The sequence below is a fragment of the Antechinus flavipes genome, chromosome 5, assembly GCF_016432865.1.
Source record: "Antechinus flavipes isolate AdamAnt ecotype Samford, QLD, Australia chromosome 5, AdamAnt_v2, whole genome shotgun sequence".
NCBI lineage: Eukaryota > Metazoa > Chordata > Mammalia > Dasyuromorphia > Dasyuridae > Antechinus > Antechinus flavipes.
Genome location: NC_067402.1, coordinates 163,580,418 through 163,600,331, shown reverse-complemented (window position 1 = coordinate 163,600,331; position 19,914 = coordinate 163,580,418). Strand labels below are relative to the sequence as shown.

General features: G+C 33.7%; 1 protein-coding gene across 3 annotated transcripts in view; it reads left to right on the top strand.

Annotated features, from left to right (window-relative positions):
• Positions 1-19,914, top strand: part of CDC123 (cell division cycle 123) — an 88,276-nt gene that overhangs the window by 25,668 nt on the left and 42,694 nt on the right. For all 3 annotated transcript variants that reach the window (XM_051961428.1, XM_051961426.1, XM_051961427.1), the window contains exons 5-6: positions 7,872-7,967; positions 13,739-13,845. In XM_051961428.1, coding sequence (XP_051817388.1) covers positions 7,872-7,967; positions 13,739-13,845 — 203 coding nt within the window. The remainder of the gene's footprint in view (positions 1-7,871; positions 7,968-13,738; positions 13,846-19,914) is intronic.

Below are 19,914 nucleotides of genomic sequence, written 5' to 3'. Positions count from 1 at the left end.
CAATTTACTCAACCATTCTCCAGTAATGGGCATTCATTCATTTTCCAGCTTCTAGCCACTACAAACAGGGCTGCCACAAACATTTTGGCACATACAGGTCTCTTTCCCTTCTTTAGTATCTCTTTGGGGTATAAGCCCAGTAGAAACACTGCTGGATCAAAGGGTATGTACAGTTTGATAACTTTTTGGGCATAGTTCCAAATTGCTCTCCAGCATGGCTGGATGTGTTCACAATTCCACCAACAATGATGTGATAAATACTTAATATAGCTTGTTGATTGATTGATATACCAAGCAGGAGTCTTTCTGACAACGTAAACATACATAATTATGTTAATGTTTTATGTGTGCCATCCTTCCAAGGTTGTTCCCCTAGTTTCATTCTCACTTTCTAGTTGGGTCTCTCAAGAGTGATACTCTTCTGGGTTCTAAGGATATCTTGTGGGATTTGCACTTCTAATACTATAGCTCAGGAGTCTCCGTTCTTATGTATCTCATCAGTAATCAGCTGAGAGACACACTTAATTCTTAGGAGTATATTTACTTAAGATGACATAATAAGAACAGTAAATACAAAACATTTTCTTCATAAACTGGTAAACTTTTCCATAAATCCAGTATCTGTGGGAAGAGAGTACATAGTAATAGCATAATGGAGACACACATGTAGGGATCATGACCAAAAGATCATGACCAAAAGAGCTCATACTTTTGGACTTCCAGGGGGCTTGGGAGTCCTTTTTTTCTTTCTGTGGGATTCTTATAGAGGTCATTCTATGTGCAGCTTATTTTCTGAAAAGATTGTTTCATAGATTCCCAGGGTCTTCCCTCTCCAGCATGAATTTCAGTTAGCAGCTCTTGAATTCTCTTAAATATATAGCTAGTTTTTCTTTTTTGTTCTCAGAAGAGGTCCTGCCCTCAATCTTGCCTTATATTCTCCTGAATTATTATGTAGTTAATTGATAGAATGGCTCATTCAGGTGAGTAACTCTTGAGAGTAGATGTTCTACTCGATGTTATGTGGAGAGAAGTGATCAGGAAAGGGAAACTTTCTTTCCCTTAAGCTTCTGTCCTGCACTCACTAGAACTTCTTCCAGGGCTTAAACTACTTAAAGGCCCTGAAATGTGGCCCATTTTGAACCTAATTAATGGAGCTATCCCTTCTGACTCGTCAGAGAGAGGTGTTCAGATTCCTTTTGTAAAGGAATCACTACTTGTTAAAACTTTGTTAACACATTAATATCTTACTTCCTTTCATAAGCATCTTTTATTTCTAATCATCCTGCAACCTCCACCATGGGGTTTTTAAATTTTTAAGAGCATAAATCACTTGATTATATCATATATTTTTATATGTAAAATGAATAAACATACAGACAGTTCTCACTTTATGTAAATTTGCAAGGTTGCATTTGAACTTGTTTTCCTGACTCTAGGGCCAGTGCTCTTTCTACTGTGTCATCTAGCTGACCCATCATTTATTTTAAATAAGCATAAATTTAAAGTTCTTATTTATTTATTCCATGTGGTCACTGTATCTGTAATACATTCCCATTGTGATACCATTTGTTTCTTTTCTCTTTTTTTCTTATCCAAATGTTTTCCACTTATCCAAATGTTTTTCTCCCTCAGGTTTACATTTTTACATTCGACATATCTTTTTGACATTTGGTCCTGGCTTTTGTTTTTGTTTTTTAATCTCAATCATGCTGTCTCATCTAAGCTGAAAATACAGTGGTCATGAGTGGACTGGTCCTTCTGCTTATTGGTATGAAAGCTTGGATGTGTTATTTTTGGCTTGGGCTGATTGACCCTCCTTAAACATCTTGGCAGTCCTCTGCTCTCAGAGACTTACCATACTGCTTCAGGACCTAGTTCAGGTATTCCCATATATTTTGTGGTCCTATTGAAGCTCAAAATTATTGAATTCAAATGAGCAACCAGCCTCAAGGGATTATGCATCACTATCCTTAGTGCAAATTGTGATTTTGTTTAGTCTTTTGTCTATAATTTTTTTAAAGTTGTTTTTCTTTTTTTAAAAAATAGGTTTTTATTGAAGTCAAATGTTTTTTATGTCACATTTTCTCCATTATCTTTTCTCCCTTCCTCTCCCAGAGAGCCATCCTATAAAACCAGGAGTATTAAAAACAAAAAAATGAAAACAAGAAAAAGGAGAGGAAACATTAGTACCATGAATCAGTATATGAATACTGTTCTTTCATTGCCATATTCTAATTTTGATAGTCATCCTTGCAAGTCTCACTTTATAGCTAAAAAGTTGTTTTAATTTCATTTCTTAAGTACCCTGCTATATGCCAGGCACCATTTTAGGTGCTGGAGATATTAAAAAAGGTTCCTTGTGTTGGGATCTTGGTTTCACAGTGTTTTTCAACCTTACTCTTATTCATTTACTTACAAAACATCTGAGTGTCCATGATGTTCTTTTTAATTATTTTTTCTGGTGAATTACTGAACTCCATCATATTTTGTTACTTCATATTTATCATTCTTTGCAGGATCTAGAAGTCCATTGAAGCCATTTGTGTTGTTTAGGATTTGCATTTGGACATAATTTCTTTTCTCCTCTCCCCTCCCACCCCCCAATCCATTTTAAAGTCTTTTAGATAAAAGCAGTTAGTGACCAGGCCACACTATTTCCAGTCCTTGTCAGATAAAATTTGCCTCTCTCTATAAGCTCATTATATTTGTATCTTAATCCAAGAAAAGTCCAAAAATCCAAATCCTTTAATCTGAACATCATCTTCATCAGCAATTTAATTGTCAGAACCATCTTTCTTGTCTAAAGTACATCCTTTCAATCATTACTAGTGATGAAAACATTACCTCTGTTCCCAGATTTTTCAGTTTTCTGCCAGGGCTTTACAATTCTTAGAGATTCTTTGGATATTCATTCTGATCGTCGTTTATCTTCATAATAAATTTCCCAAAGCTAATAGCAGTTTTTATAGATAAATTTTATAGATAAAAATATTTGGCTTTTTTAAAAAAGCATTCTAGACACATTTCTCAGGAAGAGAACATTTCTATCTCCTGATAGTCCACATGGATTTGGCTTATGCCAGACTTATACATATATCACACAGGAGTAGAAGTGCATTTAGTAGTAATTAAAAGTAAAAAAGAAAACCCATGAGTTACTGACTTTCTGTATTGCTTGATAAGTTTTTTGATTCTGATTTGCTTATAAGATAAGGTGAGAGGCTTATACAATGCAGGAGGAGTTGGAAAACATATGAGTTAGGATTCTAGTTGTGTCAGTTACCACCTTTGTAATTTGGGGGCTTGTCTCTTATATGTAAAATAAAGGACAAGGAATGGATTTGTGGTATGATTTCCTTGATGTAGGGAATTTTCAGGTGAGGAAACTACCAGTACACATTCTCTGCAAGTTGAAGATCTAGACAACTCTGAGATACCACTACACACCTGTCAGATTGGCTAGAATGACAGGGAAAGATAATGTGGAATGTTGGAGAGGATGTGGGAAAACAGGGACACTGATACATTATTGTGGAATTGTGAACACATCCAGCCACTCTGGAGAGCAGTTTGGAATTATGCTCAAAAAGTTATCAAACTGTGCATACCCTTTGATCCAGCAGTGTTTCTACTGGGCTTATACCCCAAAGAGATACTAAAGAAAGGAAAGGGACCTGTATGTGCCAAAATGTTTGTGGCAGCCCTCTTTGTAGTGGCTAGAAGCTGGAAAATGAAAGGATGCCCATCAATTGGAGAATGGTTGAGTAAATTGTGGTATATGAATGTTATGGAATATTATTGTTCTGTAAGGAATGACCAGCAGGATGAATACAGAGAGGACTGGTGAGACTTACATGAACTGATGCTAAGTGAAACGAGCAGAACCAGGAGATCATCATATACCTCAACAACGATACTGTTTGAGGATGTATTCTGATGGAAGTGGATCTCTTCAATAAAGAGAGTTAATTCAGATCAAAGATGGACAGAAGCAGCTACACGCAAAGAAAGAACATGGGGAAATGAATATAAACTGCTTGCATTTTTGTTTTTCTTCCCGGGTTATTTATATCTTCTGAATTCAATTCTAGCTTGCAACAAGAAAACTGTTCGGTTCTGCACACATATATTGTATCTAGGATATACTGTAACCTATTCAACATGTAAAGGACTGCTTGCCATCTGGGAGAGGGGGTGGTGGGAGGGAGGGGAAAAATGGGAACAGAAGTGAATGCAAGGGATAATGCTGTAAAAAAAAATTTACCCTGGCATGGGTTCTATCAATAAAAAGTTATCAAAAAACAAAAAACAAAAGAAAAAAAAGTTGAAGATCTAGAGAGCTGTCAAACACACTGAGTGTGGTTAAGTGAGCTCCAGAGTCACACAGTCTGTATGGCCCAAAAGTAGGACTTATTTCTGCTTGTTCTGATTATTAGACCACTCCTCTATCTACTGTTTTACACTGCATCTTATGGGATAGAATGAACGTGTTAAACTAAGTAGTTTTTCTTTCTATTTTCAAGACCAGTGATCTTATTTAAGAACTTCCTGAAGCAACCAGAGAGTCCTGTTCATAAGACCTGGACTTTTCTAGTTTGCTATGATCAGAGGAGGAAAGTTATTGGTTTTTTTGTATATACTGCTTAAAATTCTATATGTGTATTACTTCTGTGTATTATAGTTAATAAGAAATAATAGTTATATCTCTATTAGAGAAATGTAGAACATTATTTTGAATTTTTTTTCAATTATATGTACAAACAATTTTAACATTTTGAGTTCCAAATTCTCTTCCTCCTTCTTTTCCCACTTCCCTCCTTGATGTTATAGTATATAATGTTATAATATATGTATGTGTATATATATATATGTACATATATAGTATAAGATATTATAATATATAAAACATTTCCATCTATTTCATCTATTTTTTTCAATCTTTTGCTGTTCTCTTATTGTTTCATGATGTTTCATGGAATCATTCATTACCTTTCATTTGCCCAGTTCTAATTTTTAAGGCTTTTTTTTTTTCAGTGAGCTTTTGTATCTTTTATCCGTTTGGTCAATTCAGCTTTTTAAGCAGTTCTTTTCTTCATTGAAGTTTTGTACATCTTTTTCCATTTGACTAATGCTGCTTTTCAGGGAGTGTTCCTGTTCAGTGGATTCTTGTACCGCTTTTATCATTTGTTCTATTTTTTTTTTTTTTTTAGGTGTTATCTTCAGTATTTTTTGTGCTTCCTTTCCCAAACTCTTGACTCTTTTTTTCATTATTTTTTTGCATCCCTCTCATTTCCTTTTTCAGTTTTTTCTCTATCATTTGATTTTTGAAATCCTTTTTGCACTCTTCTAGAAATGCTTTTTGGACCTGACACCAATTCATATTATTCCATATTTCTAAGGCTTTGGATATCAATATTTTGACTTTGTTGTCTTCTTCTGAGTTTGTATTCCTGTAACCATAGTAATTTAGTATAGTTAAGTTTTTTATTTGTTTGCTCATTTTTCTAACTTATTTCTTGACTTTTAACTATGTTAAAACTGGGCTCTGCTCTCAGGGTAGAGAGAGCGCTGTCAGAAGCTTCAGAGTTTTTTGGTGCTACTGTTTTCAGAATTAGGTCTGGGGGAGGGAAATCTGTGTAAGTTTTCAATTCTTCCAAGATGCTCTGGTCTAAGGATAGATTTAGTTCTTGCTTTTTAGATCTGAGCTCTGAGAAATCACAAGCACTTTTTTTTATCCTAAAACTGTGATCAAGGTCCCTCTTTGCCTGTGGCTGGACACTTTAGTGTACTTTAGTAAGTTCCTTATCACCCTGGAACTGTGACCAGAATTACATGTGGGCAATGCAAAGGGTCCCCTGTAATCACTTTCTGACCAGTTGTCTAACTGCTGTCTGTGATCTGTGGGCTGAGAGATGTGGAAGCTGCCACTGCTGATTCAAATACCCCCAACACCTCCTTCTTGCTTGCACAGGGGTACAGCCAGAATTGGGCTGTACTCCACTCTCACTATGATGCAACAGACCTTTCTTGCCAAGCTTCTTAAGTTGTCTTATGAAAAATTCCTTTTGTCAGGTCTGCCCTGGAAAGGCATTTTGAGGAGTTATTTTAAAATTATTTGGGAGAGCTTAGGTAAGTCTTTTCCATGTTGACTTCCAGAACCTGCCTTGGTTTTTTAAAGCACAAGAATCACAATAACTTTGAGGTGTCACAAATGAATTATGGACTTAATATAGATCATTATGGAAACTCATCCCTTCTTGATTTGCTAATAAATAAATGAAATTATTTTGACATAAATATAGACGTTGAGCATGAATGGTAGGTATAAAAAGTCAGGAATCTAATTTAAAAGTACCTGGGCAGAAGCAAGCAAATTGTATGGATAATCTGGGCAGAAGAAATAATCTGTAGACTAAAAGTTGAGTTTTTGGTTTCCCTTCACTATAGATCTTTAAGCAAAAGATGGATGGTGTTCTGTTGGGTATGTTGTAAAGAGAAGAATTGTATTAGATAGCTTCCAAGGTCCTTTCCAGCATTGAGCATAAAGACTGTAGAGAAAGAAAAAGGTTCTGCTGTGGTCTAATGATCAAGATAGTAGAAACAGAAGGAAAGACATCTGTATTAAGTTTCTAATTGCTCTCTTATGTAGCCATGAGTCATCTTTCTTAACGTCTGTTTCTGTGTGTGTGATAAATATTTTAGTTTCTCTAGCCATTAATTATTTTAATATATTTCTTTGCTCCTTATTACTGTTTCCTACAGTTAGTTCACTTTTAAATTTTATTGAAAATTTATTGAAATTAAGATTTGAGAGAATCATCACAGCGAAGCACAAAATGAGTAATTAGATGTTTGGTTTCATATCTGATATTGTATTTTAAGTCACTTTTGAATTCCATGATGAATTTAAAAAAAATTATAGGGTTTTTTTTTTTTTTTTTTTTTTGGTAAAAGAGAAAAAGTTTTCCACAAGGGGGCAGCAATTGTGAAGCAAGCAAATTGTATGGATATTTCTGTGGACCTTCTGCCTTAAATCATGTGTCTTCCCCTCCCCTACCCCTCACTTCCATCCTTCTTTTTTTAATGGCCTATTTACTGTTTCGCAAGTTGATTTCCATGTAGCCCCCTTTGTTGCTGACATAAAATATAAATATAAGGTGTAGCAGTAGCATCAGTCAACTTAATTTTCTTAAGGTGTTTGAAGCACATGTTTAATTGAGGTGAAACCTTAGAATATTTTATAATGTCTTGAGCATGTAAAGTATGTATTTTAAAAGCAAATAGCCAAAGAACATTTTAGCTTTTGACTAAAGTACTATTTTTGATTTTTGTTTATAAAAATCTCTTCTGAAAATAGCAGTGTTTAAATACCATACTAAAGTATCTTTTATTACTCATTCTTATAAAGTCTTTTGGAATTTATCCAAGGTGTGGATTTTTTTCCTCAAATGTAGGGTTTTATTTGAGTGGCTTTGAATATGCTGATGGCTAGCTTGTCCTAGCCCTTTGCAACATATGTACTATTACGTAAATCATTTCCCATTTAAAAAAAAAAATCTTGGTTGTACATATAAGAAAATTTATTAAGAGGTAGCAAAGTCTTTTTTTCTCAATTTAAATATTTCTAATAAGTTTTATTTTTGCTTTGAATAAAATATTGTATGTTGATTTTTTTCTATCAGTATTTTGCTAAGTGTTTCTAATAATCTTCTTTCTCTTATTCCAGAATGTATCTTCATCTTTGATTTTATTTAGTTTAATTAAAATTGATAAGTGTTTTAAACTCCCCTTTTAATATCTGTTATTACCTTACTTAATACTTCTTATAGATTTAATGTGAATAATATGACAAAATTATTCTTTTTCTTTAGGCACCAGAGTTTCCTGAGTTTGACATTAAAGTTCAAGAAGCCATTAATTCCCTAGGGGGTAGTGTATTTCCAAAACTTAACTGGAGTGCACCAAGGGTAAGAATATAGATTTTAGTTTTCATTGTTTAACATTCCTTATTTTATTATCTCCCACCTTCTAACTCTTGCTAATTTTGCTATTTTGGTCTGATCAGCTTTCCAACTCTAGGTACTTATGATCATTTCTCTGTTTAATTTTCCTTTTTTTCCCCTTTTCATTTGTTTTGGGGTTTCATATTGCTTTGAGTCCATCATACATTATATAGCATAAGTTCTGCCAAGAAAGAGTTTCAAATTTTGTTTCCAAACTATGTTGGAATTCAGAGGAATAGTTTCTGCCCTTTTTAAAACCATAGCCATCTATTTCAGTATATAGGGATATGTTTTTCCTAAAAAAAAAAAATAGAATTAAAATATCACAGATCTTAGAAAGAGAGGAATTTAAAGAGTGAGTTTTCTTTTAATAATTCTTAAGACTTAAACAAATTGTCATTGTAGTTATAAAAGTTCATGAATGGATTTCTTTTTTTAAAAAATTTTATGTGAACAACCTTATTAATAAAGACTCATTAAAAATAGAATTTGTTGGGGAGGGGGGAAGTGCCTTATACTCAGATTGACTTATTAGGCAGTTGCCTTAGGAATGTGAAGCTTTGCAGTGTCAACTCTGCATCACTTTTGTTTTTTTCCATGATGTTGGAGAAATTAGTCTACTCTGGACATTTTTTCCTGACTGTAAAAAGACAATCATATTTCTTTATTAATTAAAGGTTTGTTGTTTCTTTAAAAAAACAAATCTAGACATTGTGGTCACTTCATAATGACTCCCATTCCCCATTGTCCTAACCCTAATAAAACTTTCCCTTGTGATAAAGTACAGTTAAAGCAAATTGACAAATCAACACATTGACATTGTCTAGAAATATACATTTCATTCCATCCTTATAGGTGTGCTTCACCATCAGTCTGTGAAGTGATAATTCGTCACTGCATTGATCAGTTTTGAATTATTTCAGTGTTATTTTCCTTTATAATAATGTGGTCATTGTGCATATTATTTTCCAGGCTCTGTTATTTGTTATTCATTAACTGTGTCTAGCACTGTACTTTCTGCAGGGGAAGATAACATTGTTTAGCTAAGACACTGACTGTTTGTAACAATAGTATCACATTATAGGAAATGGCAAATAGGAAGAAACTTGGGAAGACTTCCATGAACTGATACAGAGTCAAGTAAACAGAGCCTAGAAAACAATGTCACTAATAAAATTTCCCCTTGTAATAAAGTACAATTAAAGCAAATTGACAAATCAACACATTGACCTTATCTAGAAATATATACTTAATCCATGTTTATAGATGTGCTTCATCATCAGTGAATATTTATATGGTAATGCCAGAGAAACTGAGGCAAAACAGAGATTAGGTTTTTAATATTTTAATAGTGGAGAATTTGGACTAGCCACAGCCAGCCTGCTGAATGGAACTCTTGTCTCAAAGCATCCAGCATCCAGCAATTAATTCCAGAGACTTTTATAGGGCTCCAGATATCAGGGAAGTAAAGGCAAGGGTAGGCAGACCACTGGGTAAGTAGAAATTTCAGGAAAGGTTATAATTCAGTTCTGATAGATGGAGATTAGGAGGCGAGTCTAGGGCAAGAGATAATGAGTGATATCCAGGCATTTGAGATAAGCCATCTGGAGTTTTATGACTTTTGGGAATGTGAAAGTAGCCAGAGCTTTGAGGCCCCAATCCTCTCTGTCCCAATGGGGCAAGGAAGGAGGGTGACCACAATATTTTATTTAGGGTATAGCATAGTAATTCAAGGAAATTGAAGTATTACAATTCAGGGAAACTGAGATATTACAATATAAATGAAATTATTCTAGCAGTGGCATGAAGTATGTTGATTAGGGGTGAGATTAAAAGTAGAAATAGGAGACTTTTGCAGTAGTCTTAAGTGGATAGGTAATATTATGAGGCTTTTTGTGGTGATGGAAGTCAGATGTTGTAGAAACAGAATTAATGGTTTGGTAACTTATTGGTTATGAAAGTGAGTTAGGATGAATTAACACTAATAGAAGTGCCAAATAATGAGGTTTTGGATATGTTACCATATGTTATCCAGGTGGAGATATTGTGTAAGCAAATCATTGTAGATATAACTATGGAGATAGAAAAGAGATCAGAAGTGTCAAGTATTAGATATGCATTCAGTTATGTTGTTGCATCAATTGATTTTGTAATTTTTTTGTGTGTGTGCAAAGGACCATTCCATAAGGTAAAAATTAGTAGTAAGCAAGGACTTGGGGAAATAAACGCTATAAAAAACAAATGTAAATTTTTTTAAAAAAATAAAGAAAGAACTCAAAGCTAGAGATAGAGACTTGGGAATCAAAGAATTTGGGAAATCAAGAATTTCAAAAATCATCTAGCCCAACCAAGGTGCAAATGGGCTTTGAAGACTAATAAAGTAGAACCCACTACTTTCCCAATCTTCTCATTCTACTTTATGGAATGAATGATTCTTGGAAGTTTTTCCTGACTTCAAAATCAGAGTCTTCTTTGTAGAGATGGTAGTTGAAATCTTGTGAGTGAAGGAGATAAAGGGTAGTAGGAGGCTTATTGTTTCTGAAGTCAAACGACAAAAGATTGTCCAGTAAAGGGGGAGGAGGAGGGGTCAACAAAAGAGATGATTCAGAAAATGCTATAATGGAGGAAGAAAACAAAAACAACAAAAACTTTGCTTTGGTAATTTGGGGGGAGCGTATCATTGTAAACCTTTTAGAGAAAAATTTCAGTGGAGTATTTTGAGTAGAAGCCAGTTTTCTGGAAGTGGGAGAATGAGTGCTGAGGAAGTTGAGGCTTTGTATATAAATTTTTTCCCCAGAGATTTGTCCCCTAAAAGGCCAAGAAATACAGAAGACTTTGATCAATCATCAAGTAAAAAAATATATTTATTAAGTACTTGCTGTTTTTTAGTACTGAGAATATAAAGAAAAACATGTTAGTTCTTGTTCTCAAAGAGCTTATAGTTCATTGGGAAACATGCATAAGCAAATTATGTGCAATCGGAAACTATCAGCGCAGGGAAGTCACTAGAATTAAAAGGGAGGGAAAAGCTTCTTGCAGAAATTGGGATTTTATCTGGGCTTGAAGGATGTTCTTTTTATTTATTTATTTTTATTTTATTTTATTTTTTGTATGAATTTTTTTTTTAAATTTAATTTTATTTAATAATAACTTTGTATTGACAGAATCCATGCCAGGATAATTTTTACACAACATTATCCCTTGCAATCACTTATGTTTCGTTTTTTCCTCTCCCTCCCTCCTCCCCCCCCCCTCCCCCAAGATGGCAAGCAGTCCTATATATGTTAAATATGTTGCAGTATGAAGGATGTTCTTTTTAAACCAGAAGCTAGTGACACTGGCCAGAGGCCAGAGATGGATTGTTGTGTGGAGGGGGATGGGGAATGGGGAGTGGTGTAAAAAGACTGGAAAGATAGGGGAAAGACCAGGTCATGAAGGGCTTTTAATGCCCAATAGAAGATTTGATATTTGATCCTATAGGTGCTGATGATCTACTGGAATTTCTTAAATGATGTACCCATGGTCAGACTTGCCTTTAGGAAGATTACTTTGGCAGCCAAGTAGAGGGTGAACTGAAATAGGGAGAGCCAACTATCAGGTTTTGGCAGTCACCTATATCTGACAAGGTGAGAACAGTTTATCAGGATAGTGGCACTGCTGGAGGGGAGGGAAGAGGGCACATATATGAAGAATATTACAAAAGTGAAATCTACAGGCCTTAGAACAAATTGAATTTGAGGGAGTGAGAGAAACTGAAAAGTCAAAGATGATATCTAAGTTGCAAGCCTGGGGAATTGGGAGGATGGTGGTATGTACCTCTGATAATAATAAGTTAGAAAGAAGAGAGCATTTGGGAGTAAAAATAATGAGTTGTAATGGATATGGCTAAATTAAGGGCATAGAGGAGAATAGAAAGATCAAGTGAAAGATTTTTTAAATTTAGAGAAATCTGAACATGTTTGTAGATAGAAGGGAACCAGTTCATAGAGTGTGTTTAAACAGCAAGCATTTATAATGAATCAGGTATTGTAGTAGAACCTGGAGATACAGATACAAAAATGGGAAACTCTTTGCTCTTAGAGATTTCAGAATACTAGGTCAACAATGTCATCTACTCCTGAAAGATTCCTAAAGGAGGAGGAGGATTAAAGTTGCAAAAAGTGCTATTGGAAGAAGGCAAAAGAAAACAGTGGGTGATGATGGTTTTGAACTCAGCATCAGTATTTAATGGAAATATTCAGTATTTCATGCTGGTAGTTTATCTCAATTTTCTTTCTTTGAACTGAATGAAGTTTAAACTAAGTAGTAGAACATTTGCAGATTTCTGACCAAGGAGAAAGTCAAAGTTAAATGCAGTTCATGTCAATTGGGTTTGAATGTGACCATAGTTAACTTCTTAGTATTTACACGTTGGTAATCCTTTCCATGCCAAAATATATGCATGGGTAATTTTTCAACATTGACCCTTGCAAAATTTCTGTTCCAAATTTTTCCTTCCTTCCCCCCACCTCTTCCACTAAATGGCAGGTAGTCCAATACATGTTAAATATGTTAAAATATATGTTAAATCCAACATATGTATATATATACAGTTACCTTGCTAAACAAGAAAAATTGGATCTAGAAAGAAAAAAACCTGAGAAGGAAAACAAAATGCAAGCAAACATCAACAGAAAACTTGAAAATACTATGTTGTGGTCCATACTCAGTTCCCACAAGCCTCTCTGTGGATGCATATGGCTTTCTTCTTCACTGAGCAATTGGAACTGGTTTGAATCATCTCATTGTTGAAGAGAGCCACATCCATCAGAATTGCTCATCGTATAATCTTGATTTTGCTGTGTATAATGATCTCCTCGTTCTGCTCATTTCTCTTACCAGTTCATGTAAGTCTCTCCAGGCCTCTCTGAAATCATCCTGTTGGTTGTTTCTTACAAAACAATAATATTCTATAACATTCATATACCAAAACTTATTCAGCCATTCTCCAGTTGATGGGCATCCAGTTTCCAGTTTCTAGTCATTACAAAAAGAGCTGCCACAAACATTTTTGCACATGCAGAACCTTGATAATCTAATGGTCTTTCATTTTTAGATTTGTTTTTCCAGCTCTATGTCTATTCTGTTATTTTTTCCTGAACATGTCCAGTAGACATTTTGGATTTCCGAGGTCCAAATTGAGCATTCTTTGTACTTTAGATTGTTCCATTTGCTTCTGTGGAACAATTAGAACTGGCATCCTAAATGTTATAATTCTTGTTCCAAGTATTTTGGCCACTGTTAAAAGGGAATATAAAGAATTCTCTTTCTTTTGGAGGGAGGGACACTTGGAGTTTGACAGCCCATCTTCTGCAAATCACTTAGGTCCCCTGGGATTAAATGTGCTCTTTCCTTATTTTAAAAACAGCCTATTGAGCTAAACACTGGGAGTGTTTAGGTCATATTTGCTGAGAGTTTCTAAAATGTTTTTGTGACATAATTCTCATAGAAAGGGCTTCTTATTAGCATATCTTAATACCTAGAGAAAAGGTTTCTAGAGCTAATTGCTGCAATTCAGAAGTTCTTTAGAAATATTGAAGTTGATTAAGAAAACAATGACTAAAATCTGCCATCTAGTTTAGTGGTCTCAACTTTCTTCATTTTGAAGTGTAATATACATTGTTGATTGGGTATAGGCTTGAGTTTTATTTATGGCAACTAACAGAAATTTATACTAAATGTGTTTGATTTTCTAGGATGCCTACTGGATAGCCATGAATAGTTCTCTGAAGTGTAAAACCCTCAGTGACATCTTTCTACTTTTCAAGAGTTCTGATTTTATTACTCATGACTTTACTCAACCGTAAGTAGAGTTGTGGTTCTAACACATGCCTTATTACTCTTCAGGTGAAGTCCCATTTTAGTAAGTTCTACTTTTACAAAGAACAGTTCTATATGTAATAAAGCTATCTTATCTGCATTGAGAAAGAGATATACTAGACTTATAATTTCATCGATGTCAGTCTGTAAACATTTTTAATGCCTGCTATGTGCCATACTATACTATACACTGTATATACCAAGAAAGGGAAAAAAACAAGTCACTACCCTCAAGGAGCTTACAATCTAATGGGACAAGACAGTACACAAAAGAAAGGTGAAAATTGAGATGTATTGGGAAAAGGGAAGTCACTCTGTGGGGCAGGATGGAGAAGTCCAGAGAAGTGCTCCTAGTGTAGGGAAATCCTATATAAGAAAACTCTTTTTTGCTGATCTTTTGTCTAAAGAAGTCAGCATGGGGCTTGACCCACTAAGTAAGTTCTTGATAAATGCTTATTAACTGCCTGCCCATCTACCTTTACTATACTGTCTCTCAGTATTTAATCTGAATAGTAAGTGACTTATCCTGGGTCACATACTCAGAAATGGAACTTGAATCCAGGTCTTCTTGATCTAAAGCCAGACATTACATGTCTCATGGATAGCCTTTTAAAATTATGCTATGTTGTTCTTGTTTAGATTAAATACATGCAGCGAATATTCCTGTATACTAAAGATTTTCTGTGGTTGCTTTGGAACAGTAACTCTATAGTCAAGAATCCTGATTTTGCCCTATTTGTGTTGTAAAAATTGAGGTAATTGCTGTGTTGAGCTCTTGACACGTTTGTTCTACCTTCATATTGCAGTTATTCTCTAGTTCCTCTTAATCACTCCAAGTCTTGAGTAAAATTTAGCTAACCCTATGTACATAAAGTACCAAACAATCCCAGTCCTGGAGCACATGGGAGAGAGAATGGAGCTAGATATGTGTTTGGCTCCCTTTTCTTCAATTAAAAGTGCCTGATTTCTTTTGCTGATTCACTTCATAAATTCTCAACAGCTCTGTTTCATCTTTGGGACTTGCATCCTGGGTGTTCTATTTTTTAGGAATGTATTCATTTTAAGAAAAACCATTGTAACAAAATGATTGGGATAGTCTATGGTGTTTTTCATAAGGGAATTTTACTTCTGTTAGTGCTCTTAATTTATTTCATCTGATCCAACAAGTATTTAGGTATCTACTATGTGCAAGAAACTATGCTGAGTGCTGGAGCAACAAAGATAATGTTGGAAAAACTGTCTACCACTAAAAACTATATGTTTTACCAGGAGTATATAGTGCATAGACAGATAAGTATACATGTAATACTTTGAGAAAGGGGTTATACCAAGAGAAGGAAGAGAATCATGAAAGGCTTCCTAAAGGAGATAACACATGAGCTGAGTTTTGAAAGAATCCAAAGAATCTCGGAATTGAAAGGGAGGAGGGGATGAATTATAGTCATTGAGTGGCAAAGAGCCTGAAGGAGGGAGATGACATACTTAGTTTAGGAGCCAGTAAGTCAGTCAGTTTGGCTGAACATAAAGTTGTATGTATTTTGACATTTGGTTCTTTTAAGATTGTATTTATGTTTACATCATTTTTCTTAAGACTTTTATAGCTTTTGCTTTAAATCTGATAAAATAGATTTTTATTTCAGGAAATACATGTTCACTATGAAAAAAAAAAAATCATGATTTTGTATTTCTTTGTAATGCTTAAATGACATCTAACTCTTCAGTTGGCCTTTAAATGAATTGTTGAAATTGTTCTTTAACTGTTACATATTTTTAGTACCTGTAATTTGAATGGAGGCAGAGCACTAAACTTGTAGTCAGGGGAAACTTGGGTTCAGTTTTTGCCCCTGACATTTATTAGCTATGTGAACATGGGCAACTCATTTAATTCTTCTGTGAGCCTCCATTTCCTCATCTAGAATATCTTCTTGCCTCCTTTCCAAACGAAGTATAGACATTTCTTGATTATCCGAGATTATTCACTATTATATAATTATATATTAAATAAAATATATTAAGTATTGCAGTTGCATCTTCATCTCTTTTTTGACTCATACATTTTATATATACATATATATGATATATATTTCAATTGCTATTGCAGTAGAGTTAGAGAAAAAGGAAGGGAAGTGAAATCAGTTGTTAAACCTGAAACTGTAAATTATAAGGATATTTACATATAGAATGTCAGTTGTCATAAGTGATTGGGAGTTGGCTATGGCGATAGATAGAACTGAGTTTTGAACTTTTTTCTAAGGTGAGCCAGGTGACTATTTAGGCACTACTGACGATTTGTAATTACTGTATACTTTGTCCCTGTCTAGGACTATTTCTTGGTATTCACTAACAAAACCCTCAACATGGAGCAGCATCATGTGAAAATCTTTTAGTCATTAAATACAACTGTGCCTCTCACAAAAATCTTTGGTCTCTGGGGTCTGTCACCAGCTAAAATTGCTGGTAAGAAGAGTTTTATTCATAAAATTTATTTTTTAGATTTTTAAGAATGACAGACTATTAGATGTCATTTTTTATTGAAGTTAACAGAGGAAGGAAACTGAAACTGAAAGAAGTTAAATGAGTAATTTGCCCAGGGGGTCCCATGGCTGCTTAGTGGCAGTGCTGGGATGAGAACTTAGTTTCATTCATTAACCTTAAAGATTCCTGAAAGTCCTTTGACTTTCTCTAAAGAAAAGTGATATTTATTTCACTTCAAAAAATTTTTAATTGGAGCATTGTATTCTAATAATTTACATTTCTGTAGCACTCAAAATTTTATAAAATGCTTTTTTTGCAATAAGGTAGATAAGTACCTGTGATAAGTAGAATAATATTACCCCATTTTATGGAAGGGGAAAGTCAGAGTCAGAGATGAAGTGACTTGCATCCCCAGAACCTAGCACTGTGCCTGTCACATAAGAGACAATGATTGTTAATTGATAGCTTGATTGTTCACTGTGATACATATAGCTACTTCAGGGCAGGTAGTATTCTTGTTATGGAAAATTGTTTGTTACATTCTTCCTCAGCTTTGAAGAAGTGATTTTTTACACAAAGAAAGAAGTTCTAAAAAAGAGTTGTGGAAAAGACAGTAGATGAAGAAAATATGCTACACAAAACATAATCTGTGCTATATTTTTTTGACTGAATTATTTTTATGGACACAATCAGTCAAGCAGTTTAGAGTCATTATAAAAGCTAAGTCACAAGGCTTCCCTCAATGATTTTTTTTTTTTGATTAAGCATCATACCCAAGCAAACAGAAATTAGATATTTAGCTGACACATAAATAAGAAAACTAAATGGTGAGAATGAGTCTATTAGTTGTTGAGGGGATTATAAATTTAGAGAAATGCCTCTATATTTTAAGGTGTGCTGTAAACATAATTCTTAGTTTAGGGTGTCAACTTAGCTATTTTGTTTACATTTCTCCTTAAATTTTGCCTTGAGAAAATTCTTAATCATAAATCCAGCAGGAAAATGGGCTGGAGAACACATCGTTGGACATTGACTTTTTATTTAATGCTTATGTTCACTTTTATTTATTTTGGGGCATTGACTTTTGACTGTTGCTTTAAAGTAGTGCTTCTATTTTCAGTTTATGCTAGCGAAGTTTAAGGTGAGATTTATGTGACATGCAGTCTTTGTACTTCAGATCTTTTTAGTGGAAGCATATGTATTTCACTCACCTCTGAAAAACTGTCCTGATACTCACACTTTTAGCTCATTTCCTAGAGATCTCTGTAACATTTTCCTTTCTATTCGTTCCTCTCCCTTACATCGAAAAGCCAAGAAGTGGAATCTTATAGAAACTTTCATCTTTTTTGCTGTTTTTCCTACTCAGCAAACAGAGAAGTTTTTTAGAAGCTTTGAACCCTCTGTACCCTTCCTCTTTTTTCCTTGAGGTAACATTAATTTTGAGAAAATCTTAAAGAGAAACCTAATCTTGAGTCTGTGGGATCATACCTGAAAACAAAGGAAGAACTTTGCTTAGCTCAGGTTTTGCAAGGCTAGCTATCTAGTTATTCTCTGCTACTAATTGTTTTTAAATAACAGAAATTTCTCACAATAAAATACAAATATTAATGATGTGTACTTTGAATCTAGTAAACAAAATTTGTTGTGTGTGTTATCTATCTATCTATCTATATATGTATACTTAGCAGCATATTTCAGTGGTGATGCTGAGGAAAATGATTTTTAGAAATTTCTCTTAAAGTGCAATCCATGTCTCATTGTTTCAATGCTCATGATATCTTGTGAAGGATAATGAAAACTGTATTTTAACTGCTTTTTTTAAACTAGTTGTAAATCATATGGCAAGAAGCTTACTGATAAATAATTATCTTAATTTCCATAAAATGTTACTGTGAAAATACCTACTTATTAAAAATGATCAATAATGTGGCTAACAGGTTATAATTGTCTTAATTTCCCTAAGATATGTTACTATGAAAATACACATTTATTAAAAATGATCAATAATGTGGCTAACAGGTTATGATTGTCTTCATTTCCATAAGATATGTTAGTATGAAAATAAATACTTATTAAAAATGATCAATAATATGGCTAACAGGTTATAATTTTAGTATACAGAATTCTATTATTTGCTCTATTAAGTAGTAAGGATATGTTTTGTTATGACATGCTAACCAAGAATCTATGTATTAATTGATTATACGTTACTTATTAAAACTATAATCATAATTAGCATTTTTCAACTTTAAAATATTTTGTAAATATTAACTAGGCACTGGTGTAGTTGAGTGCTTTAGTGATAGGGATGAAGAGAACAGAATTGAAAAACTTAATGATTTACATAATTTAAAAAGTGGGATTCTGATACCTTGAATGTGGGAGTTCAGGTCCCAGATATGATTCTAATTGATTGACTGCTGTTCCCAGCACTTATTTCTGCTCTTTAAGGAAAAATTGTGAAATATTTCACATATTATAAAGTTGTTTTTATGTGGTAAGAAAATTTCTCAGCAAAGAATGTCTACCCACAAAATATTGTTAATGTTTTCAATGTAATTGGATCCTTGAAGTATTTTGATGTCTGTTTAATTCTGTTTGACTTTGCAAGTATGAATCATACATCTTCTTGAATAGCACTGAGGAATCTCTGGGTATCAATGATTAATGCTTGCTAATGAAGGCACAAGGCAAGCTACAAAGCACACGGCTTAGACTTATTTAAGTTGAGAAAGCATTTTGGGGAAATCAGCCAGGTAGAAAGAAGAATGCCTTGTAGTAAATGACTATTGATTGATAAAATGTATACCTCTTCACTGCTTTTGGTCAAAATCTTGTTGTTAAAAATCATGAGCAACTACCATGTTTCTCTAAGTTCTAGAGTGTTGGGTAATTTCTAGTATACTCAGAAAAGCATTTGCTGACAATTTTTCATAGAATTTCATAGAGTATTAAAGTAGTCCTTTTTATTATTGAAAACAGACTGTTCTCCTACTTCTCAATTTTTTGTCCTATTTTCAAATGGATTGAGTATTATGAGCTTTATATTTCTAGTATATTGAATTGCAGGTTTACTATATTTATATCTAAGGATCCTTTTAACATTTGCTTTTGCTCTATGTATTATGTAACATCTAATCATAGTTTTGTTACTTTTTTTGAGAGTTAATAACAGGCTAGATTAAATACAATTATCTTGCCAAGAAGCTTGAGTTTATAATTTAGAAAAAGGGTTTTCTAGAATTTTAAAATTATTGAATCTTATGGGTTTAAGTCATTTCTTACTTGAAAACAGTATTGGCCTTTTTTATTCTAACTACAAATCTACATTCAATTCAAAATGCATTTATTAAATACCAAGTAGCTTTAAGTCCTTGTGCTAAGTTCTGAAGACTTCCTCAGTATTTCTCGTTTTCTGGCCTTAAATTGTATATTCTAGCATGGAGCGTATAATCTAATGATAATGCAAATATTTATTGAATATATGTTATTTATATTTGTATATCGAAATTGGCAGATGTCTTCAAATGAAATTTAAAAAATTTCTTTTTTGGAAAGAATATTGATCTTCTTTGGA